The sequence below is a fragment of the Myxine glutinosa genome, chromosome 14, assembly GCF_964187855.1.
Source record: "Myxine glutinosa chromosome 14, kmMyxGlut1.1, whole genome shotgun sequence".
In the NCBI taxonomy this organism is placed as follows: Eukaryota; Metazoa; Chordata; class Myxini; order Myxiniformes; family Myxinidae; genus Myxine; species Myxine glutinosa.
In genome coordinates this window covers 81,786,180-81,809,696 of record NC_136274.1, presented here as the reverse complement: position 1 = coordinate 81,809,696, position 23,517 = coordinate 81,786,180, and the positions used below count along the sequence as shown (strand labels likewise).

Genomic DNA, 23,517 nt, shown 5'->3' with positions numbered 1-23,517 from the left:
ATCAATATATATCCTATGATGGTACCATCAGGTTCGTACAATATAACTCACTGTGCTCCAAGTGAGTGAAAAGAAGAAGATTCCCAATGTCTCTAATCCCGGCTTCAAGCCAAAGTTGATTCCGGCTTCAAGCCAAAGTCGATCCGCTCCAGCGATCGTCAGAACAATGTCCAATCGAGACCAGAATCGCGTTGGGTTGGCAGTTACAGTCCTGCTGCCAAAGCTGCGCAAAGGCGCCCTCAAGGCGACGGGGAAATCCAAAGGCGCCCTCCAGGCGACTGGGAAATCACACCCTCGGGTATGGACGTTCCACGGCCCACAGTCGGCGAACCGCAAATTAACCTTCAAAAGCCACGTTGCACACACACACACACCAGATTAACGTCTGAATGCGGTGAAAATGGTTGAAGCGAGATGAAACCTTGAGTGAAGCGCAAGTCCTGCACGAGTCAAAATGGCCGACGGCCCGCTCTCGTGGCGTAACGGCACTCTGATCATTCTCTCCGGAATCAACCACAAAACCTGCCACGCAGGTTTATCTGTCACAGCGATAACAACTCTGTCGCAGGAATCCCTTTCCTGGGAAACCCAAAGTTCACTCGTGACTCTCGTTCGTCAACGTTCGCTCAGACCTCAAAGCAGCTCGGCTTTCTTGTCGAACTCACTCGCTCCGCCTTCTTCTCCTCCTCTTCCTCTTCATCGTCGTCCGGTTCCCGATCCGGTTTCCTGTTTCTTTTAAAACATTAACTTTTTTACCTTCTGGAAATAGTAACCTCTATCTCCCTTAAATGACAACAATAATAGTACATGGAATCAGAAATATTTACAGTGGATGAAAACCACCACAACGGAAGTGACGAATTCGTAACACTACACAGCTGACTCTGCACGTGAAAAAGCTGAATGCCTCAACTCTGTGTTTGCCTCAAAATCTTGTGTCCCAAACCCATCTCTCTCTGTACACACCGTACCCAGTCATACCTAGCTGCTCCTGGTCTATGTGTCCTTCTCTCCTGACAAGGTGGAGAAGTTTCTGTCAAACCTCAACTCTGATTCTGCAACTGGACCAGACGGCATCAGCCCACGGGTCCTAAAATTCTGGTCCTCTGCCGCTCTATCTCACCCTCTCTCTGTTCTTTTCATCCTCTCTTTTGCTCAAGGTCATCTGCCAGCATCTTGGAAATCAGCCAACATTACCGCTTTACACAAAAAAGGTGCAAAAACAGATCCTTGCAACTACAGACCAATCAGCTTGCTCCCAATCCTCAGAAAGGTCATGGAATCCATCATCGCTTCTGATATCAAATCCTTCCTCTTCTCCAATGGCTTGATCTCGGATCATTAATTTGGATTCAGACAAGGTCATTCTACTCTGGACATGTTGCTTCTGCTGCCTCAACAATGGATGGAGGTCCTCAATGCCAAACAGGAAATCAGAGCCGTCTCCCTTGACATATATCGTGCCTTGGATACAGTCTGGCACCCCGCCCTGCTCCACAAACTCTCCTCCTACGGAATCCATGGAAATTTCCATGCATGGCTTGCGGACTTCCACTCCGGTCTCAGTCAATGTGTGGCCCTGAATGGAATTCTCTCTTCTCTCCTTCCTGTTCAGGCTGGAGTTCCCCAAGGCAGTATTCTGGGCCCTGCGCTTTTTCTGGTCTTCATCAATGATCTCTCTGACTCTGGAAAATCCTCTCTATCTCTTTGTTGATGACTCCACTCTCTGCCGCTTCATACCTCATCCCTCAGTTCGGCAGGCAGCAGCCTCTTCACTCTATGTCTTTCAATCCTGACAAATCTCACACTCTCATTTTGTCTCTTTGTAAAGACCATCTGGAAAACCCTCCCATCTACTTTCTCAACAATCCTCTCAAATAAGTTCTGTCACTCAAGCTTTTGGGCCTCACGATCAGCCATGATATTTCCTGGGAAAATCACATTTCCAAGCTGGCCTCCAAAGCCAGTCGCGGACTGGGCATCCTCCGTTGTGCGAAGTCCTTCTTTGGCACCTCAGAGCTCCTCACCACATATCAAGCTTTCATCCGCAGCTCAATGGAATACTGTTCTCCCCTGTGGGCTGGTGCTCCTGCCTCACACCAAGCTAGGCTTCACGCTGTAGAAACCAAAGCTTTCAGAATCTTTGGTAGTTCCCGTGATGAAGCTGATTCTGAGGGCCTTTCACTCTCTCACCACAGGCAGGTTGGTGGTCTTTCTGTCTTCTACCGACTCCTCTCTGGCCTAGCTCCCCCAGCTCTGTCTTTGCTGTGTCCCCCAAATATTCCTGCAGGATGCACAAGAACTGCCAGCAACCCTCTTCTGGTGAAACTGCCAAAATCAAGATTCTCTGCTCACCTTCACTCTTTTATTCCTCTTTGTCCCGCCTCTGGAACAAACTCCCACACTCTCTTCAATCCCACTCCTCCCTCCAGGTCTTTAAAACAGCTGTTCACCACCATCTCTTATCTTCCCCCATCCAAAACCTTGATCTTTTCTACCCCCATTAATACACCCCAAATCCACCTCTTTCAATCTCCGACTTAATTCCTGAAATTCCTAGTCGTGTCAGTTTGTTTTATATCGTGTATCCCTTCCCCACCCACAAGCCCTCTCCCTCCCACAGATCTCCCAATGTCCCTGTTCTCTACTGATGTACTTGTGTGCTTCCCTCTCTCTCCCCGTCTTGTCTCCCACTCCCTTTATTATATGTTTTATGTGTCCGTTTTTGTTTTTTGTGTTTAATGTGCTAGCTCTTACACGAGCCTCGATCTTGTATGCAAAAAAAAAATAAAAAAAATAGCAATGCTCGTTAACGCCTCGATGCCTAACCAATGCCCTCGATGATCCTTAACGGCGGCCATTCTCATGATGGCAGATGGGACACCCGGCTTAACGTCCATGGGAATGACGGCACACACATTTACGCATCATTCTGCATACGAAGCACCAGGATGGAATTTTATTATTGGGTAGAGATTTGACCCTAGGCCATCCTGCTGGCAAGTTATGCAGCTAATAAAAAAATTCTCACATAAAGATGTGAAGCAAGTTTGCAATTTTGCTCAATATAATCACAGCCTTTGGCCTGTAATAAACTAATAGCTTCACTGATTGGCCAGAAATAAACGAAGTAATAATTATATTATTTTATTTAAGAACGATAGCCTCTAGCATGCGGAAAGAAACTATGAGGAATACAAAACTAAAATTTCGCAATTTGTGCAATTGGGGCAACTTTTGAATATATCAAGTGAGAGGGAATTGTTTCACCACATCAATGTCAACTTGCAATTCCCAGACTATTCGTGCTGCTAAAGAGACGGGTCATTCAATCATCTAAACGTGCAATGTGCCGCATCATCAACAAGATACGCAAGAACAAGTAAAAATGTCCAATCATGCTCAAAAGGATGGCAGCCCATATAAGTATTCAGACTTCAAAGGACAGCATTATTATTTGGAGAAAAAATACTCATAAAAGGCAAACCCACGATTTAGAATAGATTTGCCAAAAGGAAGGAGCATTATTGAGCGTTCCTCTTTCCGAAAACAAAGGTATGTATGTATGTATGTATGTATGTATGTATGTATGTATGTTTGTCTGTGCAGACAAACAAACAAAATTCTGCTCATTCGTTATGCCCTTGCTTTTTCCACTGGTTTCTATGTAAAGGTTGTGAAAGTATAATCTGAGGTTTCAAGTCGTAAACATTCCTCTCACAGGAGGAAACAAGAAAGAGCAATCAGAGATTGCAAACCCTCGCCAAGATGTATTTTCAATGGTTTTTAAGGCTTTTGTGTTGAAACAAATATGGTGGCCGAACCAAGTTTTGTACTTGTCGAATTATGACGTCATAATGGTGGCACATATGACATCATCATTAACAGATGTTATTCCACATGGAGAGTTCTTTACAATGAGCCATGTCTCAATTTTTTATATGCAGTGCTTTTGGAGATATAGAGGTGCAAAGGTTTTCTGTTTTTCCAAGATGGCGGCCGAACCACGTGGCCGATGACGTCATCATTATTTATTTTCTAAACTAATTTATTCCTAGATTATGCTCAAGAAATTTTATCTTGATCGGATGAAGTTTTGTACTTGTTGAATTATGACATCATAATGGAGCCACCTATGACATCATCATTAACATATTTTATTCCCCATGGAGAGTTCTTTACAATGAGCCATGTCTCAATTTTTTATATTCAGCACTTTCGGAGATATCGAGATGCAAATTTTTTCGGTTTTTCCAAGATGGCGGCCGAACCACGTGACTGATGACGTCTTCATTATTTTTTTCTCCACCAGTTTATGTCGATATGGCGCTCAACAAATTTCATCTTGGTCGGATGAAGTTTTGTACTTGTTGAATTATGACGTCATAATGGAGGCACCTATGACGTCATCATTAACATATTTTATTCCACATGGAGAGTTCTTTACAATGAGCCATGTCTCAATTTTTTCTATTCAGCGCTTTCCGAGATAGAGGTGCAAAGTTTTTCCAATATGGCGGCCGAACCACGTGACATATGACGTCATAATTATCATTAAAAAAATCTACAGTTGGAGTTGCACCTATGGTGAAAATTTCCTGTCAATCGGACCAACGGTTGCAGAGAAAATCATATTTATTCTGTGTGGACAAACAGACAGACAGACAGACAGACAAACTGACTCAAATACAATACCCTTTCCTCTGGCGAGGGTAATTATTTACTCCCAACCGCATTCAGGGCGACTCCATATAGTGAGATATACCAGAGATAATGTTACCGTGTTACACAAGATAATGTTATACAACGTACAAAAATTATTTTTTAATTTTAATTTTTTTTATATATAAATCTTCAACCTAAATTGTTTATAAAAATGTGTTATCACAAACGCTACAAATAAATTTGTGCAAAATCGTTGTTTGTATTATTATTGGTGTAAATCATGACAACACAGCAACTCAGGTGCAGTCATTATCCTCAGCTAAAATAAGCCCGTTCCTCAGTAACGACGCGAGGTGAGGCGAGCGCAGCAAGCCGAGACCAAGCTAGCATATACATATATATATATATAATGTGGTGAAGTTCAGTGGTGTCTGCAACTCCAGTGTCATTGTCCCACTTTCCCCACACTGACATATTCCAGCTCAGCACCTTCTGGAACAAACGCGCACCATTCAGGAGCCAAATGTCACTTGTACCTGTGGAAATGTGGGATTTCGTGTGGAGCGTGACCTCTTGACCTTCACTCTCAGATGTGAGCTGTGCTCACCTGAGCAGTGTTTGGAATGAGCATTACGGTTATTAAGGCGTAATTGATTCTAACTCCGCTGCTGAAACTTGTTCCATCATAATTGCTTTAATAAATGTAATAGTGGAGTGGACCCTCGCTTGGTGATTACTCGGATGCATTAATAGTGTGTGAAGCATGACTGAGCCATTAGGAAATCCAATTGCTGGCCCTTCAGGTTTTGCTGAGCTGCGTTCAACTTGTGGCCTATTTTCAATTTTGCTTCATGTCATTTGTAGGTCCCAATCGGAATGAAATGAGACCAGTCTTAACGCTTCGTTAGCAGAGCACTGGACCATGATTTGACATATTTGGAGGATGGATAATATAAGCTGGCTGTCAAGTCGACTTGCACATGTTGACGTTAAAAATAAAAATAGCCCCGAGTGAGGTGACGTCTTCTCTTGAAGATGTAGTTCAGAACACTGCTGATTTGGGGGGACACCCCCCCCCCCCGGGTGCCCCCTTTATCCCCTGGGAGACTGGATCACTGATAAGAAATCAAAGAATCGCAGACTGAGTGATCCTGCAGACCATTGAATAGAAGAGCTGTATCGGGTTTCAGAGGAACCGGTTGGTAAGGAAGGGACGGTATTGATCCGATGTTTCAGGGATTAATGTTACGTTTATGGGGCGAGGTTAGAGAGTAGGATTGTATAGTAATAGTATGGACCATGTTGACGTGTAGTCGCATCTCGATGTACATAAGCAGGGACGATGTAGCTTAAGGTTGTGTTTAAATGTGTACGATATGCGGGTCGTGCTTGTGATAAGTTAGAGAGGGATTAAAGTTCAGGAAATGTGTGTAAAACCTTATGTAAACTTCCTCCTGGCGTGCGGGTGGCATTTTGTCAGGCAGAAGTGGAGGGGGCGCGGAGCTATAGTTGTTCCTTCGACGGGGGTGGAGTTCAACTCCTGGAGGATGGGCAAGGGTCAAGGGAGACTAGGGAGGAGCCAGGGCGGGCGGGAAACATGGTGTTGTGAAGCTCGCTGTTCGGTGGAGAGGCTGAAGAAAGGGGAAGAGCCAGGACGTGCGGAAACGGGACACAGGAGCTCTGACGAGAAGCTGAGGAGCTCTGAGTGAGGAGAATAAAGGAGAATGTTTTGCTGAGGAGAAATGAGAGTGGGCAGAGAAGAGGGTTTTGTGAAGAGAACTGAAGGAGGAAAAGGATCAAGGAGGTCGGTGGTCCTGCCTATCTGCTTTGTCCCTTGTGTTGTCTTAGTCTTCCTCCTTAGTCCTCCGCCTGTCATTGTCCTGCCCGAATCCTCTCCACTGTTTTAGTATTCCTTGAATCGATGATCGGCTTATGTTGATGACGTTTGATAAACGACGATTTCATAATGGCGTGTTACTGTTGAGTTGTTGTTCAATGACCGCTCTGCTTTCCTCAGTTCGAACAGTACGAGGCCTACTTGGTGACTGTTTTGGAAGAATGCTGCCGGTTTCATCAAACTGCTTGTTTATTCTGCCGATGGTTCTTCTGTCAATTGCATCAGCGCCACATACTTTGACAAGTTGTCTGTGAACTTCAGCCGAATTTCCAGATACAGAATGCAAGCGTACAGCGCGAATTTTCTGTCTCACGATATCCTCCGTCATATTAGGGCATCTAATTCACAATGAACTGAACTAATGCAAAGACAAATGCGTGCAGCACATTGAGCAAAGCTCACTCTGATCTATATCATGTGATGCACCTCACCCTGTTGCGTATCACATGATGCGTGTTGAAGCAGTCACATCCATTTACGAGTAATCATGTTTTGATTTGCACCAAAGAACAATAATAAACTTTAATGCTAACTTTAAACTTAACTTTACTTCAAACTTTAAATTCTTAAACTTTGTTAACTTATTAATGTCAATAAACCTTTAAACAATAAGAAACTTTAATGTTTGTTGCAGGTATCGTTCTTCAAAATGTGCCCAGGGTTTCTGGACCTTCCTGTATATATATATATATATATATACATATATATATATACAGTGCGTATCAAAAAAAAGGTAATCCGAATTCAAGGGGTTAATATGCAAAGGTTATTTATTTTGACAATTTACATGTGGTTCACTAATGAAGAGGAGATCCTCAGCTTTCCATTGATACCTTCCATGCATCATTGCTGCCACACATGACCGTTGACCGAGTACATGTTCATTGAAAATGACAAGTTCAAATCGCATTTTTACAAGTTTGGCTAATCGATGCAAGTCAGGATAATTGGTGCAAAATGAACGTCAGATGTGAACTTTTCTCAGGAATGATTGGCCTTTATGCACCCACACCTTCAACATGTCCACCTCCCCTTTCAACACAAAGCTCACAGCGGCGGAGCATACCCTGAACTGCTCATCTCACCATAGCCGGGTCATTGCGCAAAGCATCCACTTCATGTCGAATATGGCCCTGCAATTCGTCAAGATCACAGGGAGGAGTTACGAACACCTTGTTCTTTAAATGTCCCCAAAGGATATAATCACATGGTGTGAGGTCAGGTGATATTGGCGGCCATTCCACTGCATGGTTGAGGGCGATGACTCGGTCTCCAAAGAGTTCCCTCAGTCGATCTCGGACAGCGATAAGACGATGTGCTGGGGCCCTGTCTTTGGCCCACCAGAGATATCTGAAGACACCACGAACTTGTCGCTCAATGTTCTCCTCCAGCTGCGGTAAAACTTCATCATTGATCATCTGCAGATACCTGTTACCATTGACATTCCTTTGAAAGAAAAATGGCCTGATCACCTGACCACTTCCACAAAGTCCCAACCAAACAGTCCACTTTTGTCGATTCATGTTGGTGTCAAAATTAAATTCCGGGGGTTGTCCTGTCTGTGCATATTCAAGAACATTATGGGTATTGACCTTGCCGTCCATGGCGAAAGCAGCTTCGTCGCCAATAACGAGATACTGCAGGAAATTGACATCTGCTTCGCAACGTGCTGTCAACCATCTGGCAAGCACCAGCCTCCTGGCAAAATCCCATGGCGTAATTCGATGCCAGATGTGAATCCGATATGGATGTTGGTGGAGGTCCAGTCTTGTGATTCGGTTGAATGTTGCCAAAGGCAATCCCGTCCCATTTCGTCTTGCGCTGGTATCCCTAGGATGCTCCAAAACTTGCTGCCTTACTGCTGCAATGTTCATTTCCGATCGCCCAGTGCGCCTCCTACCAGAATTCTCCTTGTTGCGGTTGAGGCTAGTGCCATGCTCTTGGTATTTTCTAACATTCGCCCAGATGGTTTTGGCTGCTGGAGGCTCCCGTTCTAGGAAATGTTCCCTGAACGCATCACGAGTTTGCTGAAAACTTCCAGTTTGGTGAAAGGTTGTAACCACGAAGGTCCGCTGTTCAGTCGTAAGTTGAACCATCTTTTGAATGACTCGGACTGTCTCTAAACCCATACACTGTTGGCCCATCTTAAATACCCATCTTAAACAAAGGATGACGCAACCGACGATTACCAGACCAGCTTAACAATTTTACATAATCAACTTGGCAGTCGACAAGTAATGCGTCCATTTAAAACTGTCTTGCAGTTAGCCAAACTTGTAAAAATGCGATTTGAACTTGTCATTTTCAATGAACATGTACTCGGTCATGTGTGACAGCAATGATGCATGAAAGGCATCAATGGAAAGCTGAGGATCTCCTCATAATTGGTAAACCACATGTAAATTGTCAAAATAAATACCCTTTGCATATTAACCCCTTGAATTCGGATTGCCTTTTTTTTGATACGCACTGTATATATATATATATATATTTTGTACTTGTCGAAGTACAAAACTTTTATACATGGGCCTTAGCCCATGTATAAAAGAAACAAAAAACTATCCACCCGTTTGTATTCAATATTATTTTATGGTCTATCCCTGTGATTGACTGAAGAAGACGTTCGTGCAAAAAGAGGCAAACATTTTCTTTCTGGCATTCCTATTTTGTTATTGCAACTAAACTATTTCTAACATGATGTGTGGACTTTTTATGGATTCAAACATGATTGACACATTTTATGTCATCGTTATCCTGCCGCAACCTCTCGTGTTTCCTGACACGCGGCCACTTTCGCTCCCTTTCTAGCAACTTTACAAGACCTTGAGTGAGATCAAGAGTGAAGTCGAAAGTGTCATCAAGACAGGACGGCAGATTGTACAAAAGCAGTACACGGTGAACTCCCAAGACCTCGATGAACAGCTGACAACGCTGAAACATCTCTATAATGATCAAGGCTTTCAGGTAGGCCTGACATCACGATTGTTCGCCCTCGGTGGAAGGTATTGGAACATGTCGCTCTGAAATTTGCAGAGTTACATTTGCCTGGGGTTCCAAAGTTAAACCTGCTAACAGAGCTGTCTTTGTATGAAGTGAAAGTTTATATGATAAACCAGGAAGGACAGCAGGGGGCACTCAAGTTTTAATTGTAATTCGGAAGGTAAACCAGGTCGTGCTCTTGTGTTGGGATGTTTTGTTTTCATGGCCAATAATGTTGATGTTATGATAATGAAATATGTATTTAAAACAATAGGTGGGTCAGATTAATTGGTTATGATTAAAAACAGTTGCTGCATGAAGAGACCGGGGTATTACACGATCACCTGCTTCCCCTGAATCTGATGATGATGATGATGATGAATGGAAACTGCTCAGGTTGTCAGAGAGTTGGACTTCAATGGTGTTTGGCAGGTGGTTTGATAGCATCAGCAATGAACCTTAAAAATTTCTCATGACTTTGGAGAGACACATTGAATGTATGGCCTGGCCTGCAAACAATGGCCCACGAACAATATCACAAACACACAGTGGCCTGCATTTTCAACTTAGCAGGACCACTTTTCAGTAGTTGATTTTCTTTTTGAACAAACAACTTTTCTTTTTGAAAAGTTGAACAAACCATTGTTCCCATATGCCAATACTAGTCCCAACTCCATCAAAATGAAAAAGTTCCCATGCTTTTTTGTATGGAAGTACAATGGAATTTTGGACTCCCTCGTCCCCTTATGTGTTCCATATATACCTTATTTTCCCTTAGGCCCACCACCTCCCAACCTTGTATCCATTCCATCTCCACTCTTCCCACCTCTCTATTCTTCCCCCCTCTTATAATCCTCTTTTGCACATATTTTTCTTTCCTCCAATTTAATTTTCTCAATGTATTTCTCCCCTGACCTCATCTCTCCTCCCCTCAGTCAGATGTCCCCAAAGTGAATAATTGATGTGATTTCAAATTGCAAAACTACTGGAAACTATAGTTTAACCCTTTTAGTATCATGAAATAAAAGAGCAAATACTAATACTGCATTGAAGTAATCAGGAAGAACCAAAAATAAGCAAAGCTTCAGTCTTCAGGAATAACTTGGATAGGATTGCGGTTTCAGCTGCAACTCTTCTACTCTCAAAACCACCCAGGTACAGCCAAGTGAGCCTTACAGAATAAGGAAAATGGACAAATTCACGTCTCCAAAGACAGATAGATGGACAAAGGGAGGAAAAAAACATCCTAGTACAATTAACCACAACGTACAGTGGATTTTTTTTTTTTTTTATATATATTTTTTTTTGTATACAAGATCGAGGCTCGTGAAAGAGCGAACATTAATTACACAGAAAGACAAACCGACACATAAAACATATAACATAGGGAGCGGTAGACAAGATGGGGAGACAGGGGGAAGGACACAAACACAACATTTGAGAGCAGGGACCGAGAGACATGGAGACATCGAGAGATCTGAGAGAGGGCGAGGGCTTTGGGGGGGGGGGGGGAGGGGGCAGTGGGAGAGGTATAAAACATATGGACACTGCCAGGACTTCCAGGAAAGAAGTTGGAATTTCAAACAAGGTGGATCTGGGGTGAATTAGCGGGGGTAGAAAAGATCAAGGTTTTGGATGGGGGAAGATAAGAGATGGTGGTGAACAGCTGTTTTAAAGACCTGGAGGGAGGAGTGGGATTGAAGGGAGTGAGGGAGTTTGTTCCAGAGGCGGGAGAAAAGAGGAATGAAAGAGTGAAGGTGAGCGGAGAGCCGAGATTTCGGCAGTTTAACCATCAGAGGGTTGCTGGCAGATCTTGTGCGACCTGTAGGAATATTTGGGGGACAGAGCACAGAGAGAGCTGGGGGTGCAAGGCCGGAGAGGAGTCGGTAGAAGACAGAAAGACCACCTACCTGCCTGCGGTGAGTGAGTGAAAGGCCCTCAGAGATAGCTTCATCGCGGGAGATTCCAATAATTCTGAAAGCTTTGGTTTCAACAGCGTGAAGCCGAGCTAGGTGTGAGGCAGGAGCACCGGCCCATAGGGGAGAACAGTATTCCATTGAGCTGCGGATGAAGGCCTTGTATGTGGTGAGGAGCTCAGGTGTGCTGAGGAAGGACTTCGCACGACGGAGGATGCCCAGTCGGCGACTGGCTTTGGAGGCCAGCTTGGAAATGTGGTTTTCCCAAGAAAGATCATGGCAGATAGTGAGACCCAAAATCTTGAGCGACAGAACTTCTTGGAGAGGATTGTTGAGGAAGTAGATGGGAGGGTTGTCCAGTCGATCTTTTCGGAGAGACATAGTAAGAGTGTGAGATTTGTCAGGATTGAAAGACATGTTCCACTTGTTTGACCAGTCTGTGATTTTGTCCAGGTCTTCAGAGAGTGAGGAGGCAGCAGACTGCCGATCTGAGGGAAGAGGAATGGAGCGGCAGAGAGTGGAGTCATCAGCAAAGAGATAGAGAGGATTTTCGAGAGAGTCAGAGAGATCATTGATGAAGACCAGAAAAAGCACGGGGCCCAGAACACTGCCTTGGGGAACTCCAGCCTGAACAGGAAGAGGAGATGAGAGAAACCCATTCAGGGCCACACGTTGACGACGACTAGAGAGGAAGTCCGCCAGCCATGCGTGGAGATTTCCATGGATACCAAAGGAGGAGAGTTTGGTGAGCAGAGCGGGGTGCCAGACCGTGTCGAAGGCACGTGATATGTCGAGGGAGACAGCTCTAATTTCCTGTTTGGCATTGAGGACCTCCATCCATTGTTGAGACAGCAGAAGCAGCATGTCCAGAGTAGAGTGACCTGGTTTGAAACCAAATTGATGATCAGAGATCAAGCCATTGGAGAAGAGGAAAGATTTCATATCAGAAGCAATGATGGATTCCATGACTTTGCTGATAATTGGGAGAAGGCTGATTGGTCTGTAGTTGCTAGGATCTGTTTTTGCACCTTTTTTGTGCAAAGCGGTGATGTTGGCTGATTTCCAAGCAGATGGCAGTTGACCTTGAGCAAAAGAGAGGGTGAAGAGAACAGAGACAGGGTGAGATAGAGCGGCAGAGCAGGATTTTAGGACCCGTGGGCTGATGCCGTCGGGTCCAGTTGCAGAATCAGAGTCGAGGGTTGACAGAAACTTTTCCACCTTGTCAGGAGGAAAGGACACGGAGTCCAGGAGCAGCAGGGTACGACTGGGTATGGTGGGTACAGAGAGGGATGGGTTTGGGACACAAGATTTAGAGGCAAACACAGAGTTGAGGCATTCAGCTTTTTCACGTGCGGAGTCAGCTGTGTAGCCGTTTGAGGTAAGGGAGGGGATGGAGGGGGAACAAACACCAGAAACGGATTTGACCAGACGCCACCAGGATTTGGAAGAGGGAGACAGATAAGAGAGTTCGGTCTTGAGAACGGAGAGATATTGTTTCCTGGCTCTCCTGAGGGTGGACACACACTTGTTTCGGGCTTTGTGAAAGGAAATGAGATTTCCTTCCGTTGGATTTGCTTTCCAGGAGACGAAGGCAAGTTGTTTCTGGGCAACAGCCTCACCACAAGATTCCGTGTACCATGGACGGGAGGAAGGGTATGACAACTGAAGACGAGATGGGATAAATCTGTGCATGAGAGAGAGCAATTTACTTTGGAAGAATTCCCAGGATGAGTTGATGTCAGAGGTGGTAGAGATGGGAGACCAGTCCAGATGATTGATGGCTGCTTGAAGACCGTGCCAGTTGGCCTGAGTGAAATGCCAGACTCGTCGACGCTGAGCAGGCTCCCTGAGGATGGTCAGAGAGATGTCCACTTTAACAAGGACATGATCAGATGATCCGATCGGAGCAGAAGAAGAGCAGCAGACATTTTCAGGGAAGTTAGTCATAACCAAGTCCAGAAGAGAAGATGTTCCGTTGACTGAGATCCGGGTCGGGAAATTGACAGATTGTGTCAGTCCCAGTGAGTCGCAGAAGTCCTTTGCTGAGGAGCCATGGCTGGTGAGAGAGGTACCCACACCCAGCCAACTGGCATGATGACAGTTGAAATCACCACATATGAGGAAGAGAGAGTTGGGATGAGTAGTTAGAAGTTGGTCCATATCATCAGACAGCGAGATGTAGATGGAGTCATCACTGTTTGGTGGACGGTACAACACACATATGAACAAGAGGTGGGAGCGAAGGGGAAGCCGTAGCCAGAGGTATTCCTGGGGGTGAGGTGGAGAGAGTGCAGTGCAGGGCGAGTGAGGAAGAGAGTTTTTGATAAAGATAGCAACCCCGCCTCCAGGACGAGGCTCAGGTCTATCATACCGGAGGAGGGAGTAGCCCGGGAGAGATACTATGGAATCAGAGACATCATAAAGGAGGAAAGTTTCTGTTAAGCAGATCACGTCTGGTTTGACAGAAGCAACCTGTATGGAGAGATCAGTTAAGTTTGAACGAAGGCCCCGGATGTTTGAGGTCCATACCGTTAATGAAGAGGAAGGGGGAGCATCAGATACAGAACAGGGGGGAGGAGGGGTAGGGGAAGATGTGGAAGAGGTGGAAGAGGTAGGGAGAGCTGTTGAAGGTGTGTCAGAGATTTCCGAATAGCTCGGAGAAAGGGAAGGATGGGGCGGACAAAAGGTTTGATGGTGATTGGGTGAGCCACAATGAGGTGTTATTTGAGGAGGGGGAAGAGCGAGGCAGAAGGTTGGGGGAGATGGAGGTGAGAGTTTGAAGGGGGAAGAAGCGGGGAGGATGCTTTGAGGAGGGGGAGTGAGAGGGGGGAAATTGAGAAGCAATGAGGGTGGGGAGATTTGAAGGGGAGGGGTGAGGGGGGAGTTTGGGAGGGAAGGGACAAGGGGAGGGATTTGAAAGGGATGGGATATGGGGGAGATTTGGAGGGGAGGGGTGAGGCAGGAGTCTAGGAGGGGAGGGGCGAGGGGGCGTCTTGGCGGGGAGGGGTGAGGGGGTAGTTTAGGAGGGAGGGGGCAAGGGGGGAGATTTGAAAGGGATGGGTGATGGGGAAGATTTGGAGGGGAGGGGTGATGGGGAAGATTTGGAGGGGAGGAGTTATGGGGAAGATTTGGAGGGGAGGGGTGAGATTGGATTTTTGAAAGTGTACGATTTATGGGAAACGAACATTTATTGCAAAATGAGTTTCTTGTGACCTTCGAGTTAAAAATACGTTTAAGGACGCTGGATGGAGGATGGAGTGCAGGAGAGTTTAGGGAATGTAGAAAAAAGGCACTATAGGAGATGGATATTTTTTTTGGGATGAATTGATTTGGTGAGCAAGTCGAAAGCAGCCTTTTAAAGAAGAAGAAGAAAAAGGTGTTATAAAATATGACGGAATACATAACTTGAGGGGAAAGTGTAAACATTGAAGGTTAATGAGTGAAAACTATCTGGGGAAATGGGGGAGAAACACGTGGTCGAAGAACGAACGAACGAATAAGAATGAATAAACGAATGAGAACAGAGAAGGAAATGTTTTTTTTTTTTGTTTGTTTTTTTTGAGTTGAGATTTACACAAGGAAGTAGGCTATGGGTGAAAAGACTGGGAATACAGAGAGCGAAAGTTATTGGATCACAAACGACGGACCACTGAGAGAAAAACAAAGCCTCAAGGTTGTACAGTGCACACTGTACAAGGCCTTGCTCGCGACACGGCAAACAGACGATCAATTTATGAAAGATAAACACCGAGAAACAACCAAAGTTGCACACAATAACTTCACACACCGAAAGATAAATACAGTTTCGACAAAATACAATTGTGAACAGACTTAACTTCGAAAAACGTGGAGACCGTGTGGAGCTTCGAAAATCCCTGCCGCCGTCTCCAAGATCTCGCGAGATCTCCAAATGTTAACTTTTTTACAAGATCTCGCGAGAATGATAAAAAGATGTTAACTTTTTATCCATCGCAAGTAACAAATAAATGAGTTGAACCAAGAGCAAACTTTGAAATAAAGGTAACTATTCCAAATTGTACAATGACATGTTTTTGTACATGCATAACACCTTTAAAAACAAACCAAAGAAGGGGATCTGGGAGGTTCCATTATGGCCTCGTCAAATGTCTACATCTTGCCAGAGCGGAAATCACCAAGAAGTCCGAGAAGGCTTTGCTCCATCTCTCGCACTTCAGCAATATCTGTCAGGAACCCATGATGGTGAGGTGCTCCTGTTCTTGAGCTAGATCTGGGTTCCGTCGTCGTCGCCGTCCCAACACCGGCTCTGATCCCGTTAGAAGTTCCAGACAGATTCCTCGTCCCAGTCCGTAATCGGTAACGCGTATTCTTCTAAAGGCAGATGAACACACGCATATTATATTGTACAGTACAGTGTTGTATACTGTATTGAAACATTCATCATTATATATACGTGTGTGTGTGTGTGTGTGTGTGTCTGTGTGTGTGTGTGTGTGTGTGTGTGTGTGTGTGTGTGTGTGTGTGTGTGTGTGTGCGCGCACTCACAAAGTCTCACAGAATGAGTGAGAAGCAAATATTTAACAGCATTAGAAAAAGGAGGACATTATTCATCATCTTGGTGAACAGGTGTGTACCCTGGATAAGAATAGGTACACCGTATCCCTGCGTGTCGTAAAAGATGACTAAGAGGGTTGGCGTCAGGAAGGGCATCCGGCCATAAAAAAAACATTGCCTCAAAAAGAGAACCATGACGATTACAACTACATATGGGCAGGGAACAGCCCGAAGTGGAGATCGGTTTCTGAGGTTTGGGACATGGAATGTAGGGACAATGACAGGGAGATCAGGAGAAGTGGTGGAAGAATTGGTCAGAAGAAGAGTGGACATATTGTTACTGATCGCGGTTTAGATGTTATTTGCCGAGCGAAGGCTCCGCGACCGAACAGTTGTTCCCCGACTCACCCGATTCACCCAGAACTTTGGCCGTATCGCACCGCAGCTGCCCAATCTGGAAAAGACTAAAACGACGAAATGCAAAGAGGAAAAGGAATAAGACGAGAAGACGGACAGAAGAGTAATTGGATTTATTATACACACAAGCAAAAAGAAAGCAGTCACGTTTATTTACAACACATAAGACGCAGGTGACACAGTGCAAATACTAGCTTATACAGACTTAATTAAATACCCAGGGACAAGACACACAGAACAAACTCACGTACACAAGAAGGGTGGAAAGGCAGGAGGTGGATGGCTGGAGGGAGAGGAAGGTCCAAGGGGGTCCTGCAGCACGATCGGCGCGTTTAGCAGCCGCCGTTCCTTCGCGGCCCTGCTCAAAACCGCCGTCCAGGCCCCAAGCGGCTGTTGGGTGTTGTTGCTGCTGTGGCCGCCGCTTGCTTTGCCAGGACTCGTCTGACTCGTCTGGTCCAAACCCTCAACTCAACAACACTCTTGCACGTCTCCCTGTCCAACCACTCTTTCTCTCTTGGTCCAACCACTCTTTCGCTTTCTTGGTCCAACCACTCTTTCTCTCTCTTGGTCCACTCACTCCTCACCACCGACAACCCCACGCTTCTTGCGCGCGCGCCTTTATAGCGCCTCCGGCGATCAAGCCGCCGGCCTTCAGGACACGCCCATCGGTGTGCTCACCTCGGCCCTGGTTGGTCACGCGACCCTCTGGCTCCGCCCTTGATGACGACGGGCGGGCACGCCCCTCTTCCCCGACCCGAGCACATGTTCAATGGTGGTTTTGGAGGGGATGTAATTGGCAATCGAGGCTTGGTAATGACGAAAGAAAGGGGATGTGAAAGGAAATGGAGATTTTGGGGATGGGAATGAAAGGGGATCTATTCTCTTTCACTGGTGCAATGGAGTACTTCAATTAATGGGCGACACAGCCTTACCCTAAAACACAGAATAAGATATAACTATCGAACAGGGGTATTCTATTATTGGCTGACGTGTATGCTTGTGGACTAATTATGGGATGCCCTTTTACCTTTACACAGCTCCGGAGGCAGGGGGCGCAGAATAAACAATAATAATAATAATAAAGCACACAATCAAAAAAATATACAGTCCTCATATCCGCAACAATATGTTGTGTGCAAGAGACGAGATGGAAGGGAAGTGGTGTGAGAGTGGTGAAGGGTAGGCAGGGACAGAAATACACGTTTGTGTGGCAAGGGTGCCTGGAGGGCATGAATGGTGTTGGTGTCCTGTTTTCTGAGGAGTTTGTAGACAGTGTGGTGAGTGTGATGAGAGTGAGTGATAGGTTGATGATGGTGAAAATGATGATTGGAAAGCTCTTGGTGAACGTCATCTCGGGATATGCTCTGCAGGTTGGTCGAAGCGATGAAGAAAAGGACAGGTTCTGGTGTGCGATAGAGAAGCTGATGGAAAACGTGAAAGATGAGGAAGTTGTTGTGGTAGGAGGAGACCTAAATGGACATGTGGGAAGGAGTATGGACGGTTTTGACGGAGTTCATGGGGGTTACGGATATGGTGTGAGAAATGGAGAAGGTGAAAGGATTGTGGAGTTTGCTGATGGAGCTGATTTGTTGATTTGTAATACTCAGTTCCAGAAAGAGGATAATAAGCTTGTTACATACACGTCAGGTGAGTCGACGACAACCGTTGACTACCTGATGGTGCGTAGGCGAGATAGGGGGCACCTCTGGGACACAAAGGTGATCCCGGGGGAGGAGGCTGTTTCACAGCACCACTTGGTTGTCTGCGACATAAGGGTGAAAAGTGCGAGGAGAGCTCGGCGGGTGAAGTACCAACCGATAATGAAGGTGTGGAGGTTGAAAGAGGTGACAGTAAGGGAGGCATTAAAAGAGAGGCTGAGTAGGGTCGAGGATGATGTGGTTGAGCTTGAAAGTGGTTGGATGTCGATGAAGGCTAGTCTGTTGGGAGCCGTTGGTGAGGTATGTGGATGGACAAAAGGACCACCGAGGCACTCGGAAACATGGTGGTGGGATGATGAAGTTGGAAAGAGGATTGACGAGAAGAGGAAGAAGTTCAAGGAGTGGCAGAAGGCGAAGGGTACGGGAGCAGAAACAGCAGAGCATGAAAGTTATAAGGCAGCCAGGAAGGCTGCAAAGAAAGAGGTAGCAAAGGCGCAGGAGGCATGTAGGAAAATGTTCAGAGAACGCTTGGATTCGGAAGAGGGTCAGAAAGCAGCATTCAGGATTGCAAAGCAGATAGTGAAAGAGAGGTGTGATGTGATGGGGGTGAGTTGCTTGAAGGATGAAGTGGGTCAAATCGTTGTCGACCCAGATGGAATTAAAGGAAGATGGAAAAGATATATGGAAATGCTGTTGAATACAGAGAATGAATGGGATGGCAACATAGAGAGTAACCCAGTTTTAGGACCGGCAGAGAAGATAACTGAGAAGGAAGTTGAGGAAGCGATAAAAGCAATGAAGGGTAGAAAAGCGGAGGTCCGACGGGAGTTGTGGGAGATATGTTGAAGGCAGCAGGAAGTTGGGGTGTGAAGAGAATGACAGAGATCTGTAATCTGGTGGTGAAAGAAGGCCGCATTCCAGTGGATTGGGAACTGAGTACCCTTGTCCATCTATACAAGGGGAAAGGTGACCCTCTGGAGTGTGGCTCGTACCGAGCGATAAAGTTATTGGAGCATGGAATGAAGGTATTGGAAAGGGTGTTGGAGAGGAGGATAAGGAAGAAAGTGAAGATCGACGAAATGCAGTTTGGATTCATGCCAGGAAGAGGAACGACAGACGCGCTTTTCATTGTGAGGCAGTTGCAGGAGAAGTACATGGAGAAGAGGAAGAAGTTGTTTCTTGGGTTTGTTGATCTGGAGAAAGCATTCGATAGGGTACCACGCAAAGTATTGACATGGGCATTGAGGAAGTTAGGAGTGGAGGAATGGTTGATTAGAGTAGTGATGGCAATGTACAAAAGAGCGCGCACAGCTGTAAGGACGAAGGACGGTAACAGTGGTGAGTTTGAGGTGAAGGTGGGAGTGCATCAGGGGTCGGTACTAAGTCCACTACTATTTGTAGCTGTGATGGAGGTGCTGGCTCAGAACGTAAAGGAGGGTTTACCGTGGGAGTTGTTGTATGCAGATGATCTGGTGTTGATTGCGGAATGTATGGATGGACTGAAGGAAAAGATGAACACGTGGAAGGAATGTATGGAGACAAAAGGTCTGAAGGTGAATATCGGAAAGACGAAGGTGATGGCAAGTGGTAAAGCATGTGGTGAGGTGGAAAGAACTGGGAAGTGGCCCTTTGCTGTGTGTAGGAAGGGTGTCGGAGTGAACTCCATTCAATGTACAATGTGCGCTGAGTGGGTTCATCAAAAATGTAGTGGTCTGAGAGGGTCATTAACCAGTGTGGCAGCTACATTCAAATGTAAGGTGTGCACAGAGGGAGCTGCAGATGGAGGAAATGTTGAGTTGGATCTTGGAGACGGCGTGAAGCTGGAAGGTGTGAAAACATTTTGCTACCTCGGAGACATGCTGAATGGAGAAGGTGGATCAGACTCGGCAACGGTTGCTTGAGTGAGATGTGCATGGAAGAAGTTTCGGGAACTGAGTGGCGTGGCGTGCTGATGATGAGGGGAGTGTCGTTGAAGCTGAAGGGAAAGGTGTATGCCGCATGTGTGAGAAGTGTTATGATTTATGGGAGCGAGACATGGGTAATGAACGTCGAGCAGCAACGAAGGTTGGAAAGGGTGGAAATGCGAATGGTTCGACGGATGTGCGGAGTATCGTTGAGAGAGAGGAAGACAAATGATGAATTGCGAAAGATGATGGGAATAGAGCCTGTGATTGATGCTGTGAAGAGGAACAGGTTGAGATGGTTTGGTCATGTGTTGAGGAAGGATGAAAGTGACTGGTTGAGAAGAGTGATGGAAATGAATGTAGAAGGAAGCAGAGGACGGGGAAGACCGAGAAAGACTTGGCTAAAGATGATGGAAGAAGAAATGCGGGCAAGGGGGTTAACAAGGAGAGATGCAGAAAATAGGGCAAAATGGAGAAGATTGTCATGGGGACCGCAAGGCTAACCCCTGCTCTAGCAGGGAAAATGGCCTTTAAAATGCATGTTGTTGTTGTTGTTGTTGTTGTTGGTGAACAGGTGCATATGGCAGGATATAATGATCGTGTTTCTGCAGTTGTTTAATTATGAGCAGAAATTTAAATATTTCTAATGAATGAACACTTACCTTTTCCTTGTAATTTTCATCACAAACTTGGTCCTGTTTGCTCTTGCAACATCAAAGGTCACATCCTAGAAACGAGAAAATAATGTTGAGTTCATAAAGTTACCCTGCTTCACATGTTGCTCAGCTTGACTACGTGGAAACCAAGGCCTTCAAGATTATTGGAATCTCATGCTATGAGGCTGAGTCTGGGCCTATCACTTCGCCATCGCAGACAGGTCGGTGGTCTCTCTCTGTCTTCTGCTGCCAACTTTCTAGTCTTGCATCCTCTGCCCTTTCCATGCTTTGTCTTCATCTCCCCCATGTTTCTGGAGGGCACACGTGGTCCACCATCAATTCCCTTCTGGTGAAACTACCTAAATCCAGAATAACTGCTCACCTCCCCTCATTTGTCCCTCTTTACCCGTCTGTGGATTCAACTTCCACATTCTTTTCAATCTCATTCTTCCCTCCAGGTCTTCAAGACAGCTAGCTGTTCACCGCCATCTCACATCGTCAGCAATCCTAAACCATGATCTTTTATCCCTTAACCCACCCTAACCCCATGCAATCCTCCTTTCAAAATCCAGTTTTCTCTCCTGAGAGTTTCCTTCTGTGTTCAACTTGTCCACCCCAAACATCCTCTCCTGCCCCTCATTCCTCCCACCCCACTCTTTGTCCAAGTCTCCCTCTGTCTTGTCCTTCATCTCTGTTGTTGGTGTTTCCCCCCTCTCTCTGCTGTTCTTTTTGCCCTGTCGTGTCCTGATCCATTCTGTGTCCTCCTACTACCTCTTCCACGAGCCTCGACTATGACTACAAAATAACATCCGCTCCTAATGAAATGCATCTTCCATTCAATCCGACTGGACTATGCATGATTGTCTCGTTACGATGCCTGCCATGTATCGTGCCATTTGATTTCATCAAACGATTTCATTTTCTGCCATAATCGGGGTGTGCTATTTGAATTCCCCACCAAAATAATAGAATTCCCCCAGATAACCCCTGAAAAAAGGAAAAGGTGAGGATTCCCTTTCCCACATCGAAGCGCATCCTGGCTTGCGCTTACAGATCTCATGGTAATGAGAACCTCTTTGTCCACCTTTCAGTTGAATGATATATAAATTATATATAAAAATGAATGATATATAAAGATGAATGATGTATGTGTAAATATATAAAATGAATGATGTATAAAGGAATTTGATTTTGGCAAAAGGCTCATGAGTTCGCAAAACCTCGCACGCACACTTGGCCTCTTGGTACTTTCCGCCCGTGGCCAATGCGAAGCAGAATGTTGGGATTCGGTTGTTTTCCTAGAGTCTGGCCTGTCCCATCAAATCCAAGTTTGTGACAGTGACTGGTGTTTCATCCAGGTATATGGTGAGTGAACTACTGTCAAGTCACAGGTGTCATCGTCATATACATGCAATCAAATCAGAGGCATCTGAACCCAGTTTTCTTCTCTTTTGTGCTACTTTGAGATCTTGTCTCTGGTTATGCTACTTGAGGGTGATGCGACTAGCTTCCACAATCTACCTGTATTTGCGGCATTCATGCAATTCCTGACTTCTGGTAATGCGACATCTTCATGATCATTTCGATATTCGTCTCTTAAGAATATCGAAATGATCATCGAAGATCAATTAGTTTAACTTGAATTATTGCTTGAACATTCTTCTTCTTCTTCTTCATAATCATTAATCATCATCTTCTTCTTCTTGTCATCCTCTTTAAAGGGGTGAGGGCCAATGGTACCAAGCATCTGCCCTGCCTTGACCACAATCCTTCTTCACTCCCCACTGTCCTCAGCAACTCTCTCCACTCTCCAACCACCCCCACCTGATATCCCTATTCACACAATCCTCCCATCTCAACCGCGGACTACCTCTTCCTCCTTCTGTGTTCCCTCAAGCACTCCGCTTGCCATTCTCTCTTTCCCCATCAGCACCAAATGCCCAGCCCATCTCAGCCGGAATTTCACCAATCTCCTTGTCCAGCTCATCTGCACATCAATCTCCTCCCTCAGTTCATCCATGCTCCTTCTATCCACCCTCTTCACTCCCACAATCCTCCTGACCCTGGTGTTCTCACAAACTTCCAGCCTCTGTTGTTGTCTCTCTGTTAGTGCTACCGTCTCCAGACTGTAAAGGTAGGACACATGCCATCAGAACCTTTCCTTTCAATCTTCTTGATATCTTTCTGTCTGCCATTACTCCCTCCACCTTCCTCCACACATTGGCACCCACCTGATTCCTCCTCCGCACCTCTGTCTTACCAATCCCAGTCACTGTTCCACCCAGATACTCAAACCTACTTCCCTGTCTGGTCTCCTCCCCCTCTTACCTGATATTCATTACTTTCCTCTGCTGCCCGACGCACATCACCTCCGTCTTCCCCATGCTCAGTTTCCTAAATGCCTCCTTCCACTCCCCAGTACTTCCTGCATATCCAACCCTCTCTCCACCACAACAGCCAGATCATCTGCATAAAACATCCTCCACAGAATACCTTTCATGTTTCCTTTCCTGCTTACCAGCTCCATCACCATGATAAACATGAGTGGGCTGAGAGATCCTTCTTGCCTCAAACTGATGTTCACACTGAACACCTCTACCATTCCAGGACCAATCAAAACTCTTCCCTTTGTTCCCTTGTACATCCCTACTAGGAACGTAACTTCTGATTCCGGCACTCCCATCCATCTTAGTGTCGTCATCACCATCTCTCTCTCTCTCTCTCTCCAGACAGTGTATTATCGGCCTTCTTCAGATCCACAAATCCAAATGCCATTTCACCTTGCACCTCCAACCTTTTCACCTTCTCCACCAGCTGCCTCAGTGTGAACATCCCATTTGTCGTTCCCCTACCATTTTTAAAACCCCTGCTACTCTTTTCCATTTTCCTTCT

The 23,517-nt window shown here is 45.7% G+C and overlaps 1 protein-coding gene across 10 annotated transcripts in view; it reads left to right on the top strand.

Moving 5' to 3' along the window:
- LOC137439963 (dystrophin) overlaps positions 1-23,517 on the top strand; it is a 1,283,433-nt gene that overhangs the window by 505,688 nt on the left and 754,228 nt on the right. For all 10 annotated transcript variants that reach the window (XM_078768445.1, XM_078768443.1, XM_078768444.1 and 7 more), the window contains one exon: positions 9,371-9,526. In XM_078768445.1, coding sequence (XP_078624571.1) covers positions 9,371-9,526 — 156 coding nt within the window. The remainder of the gene's footprint in view (positions 1-9,370; positions 9,527-23,517) is intronic.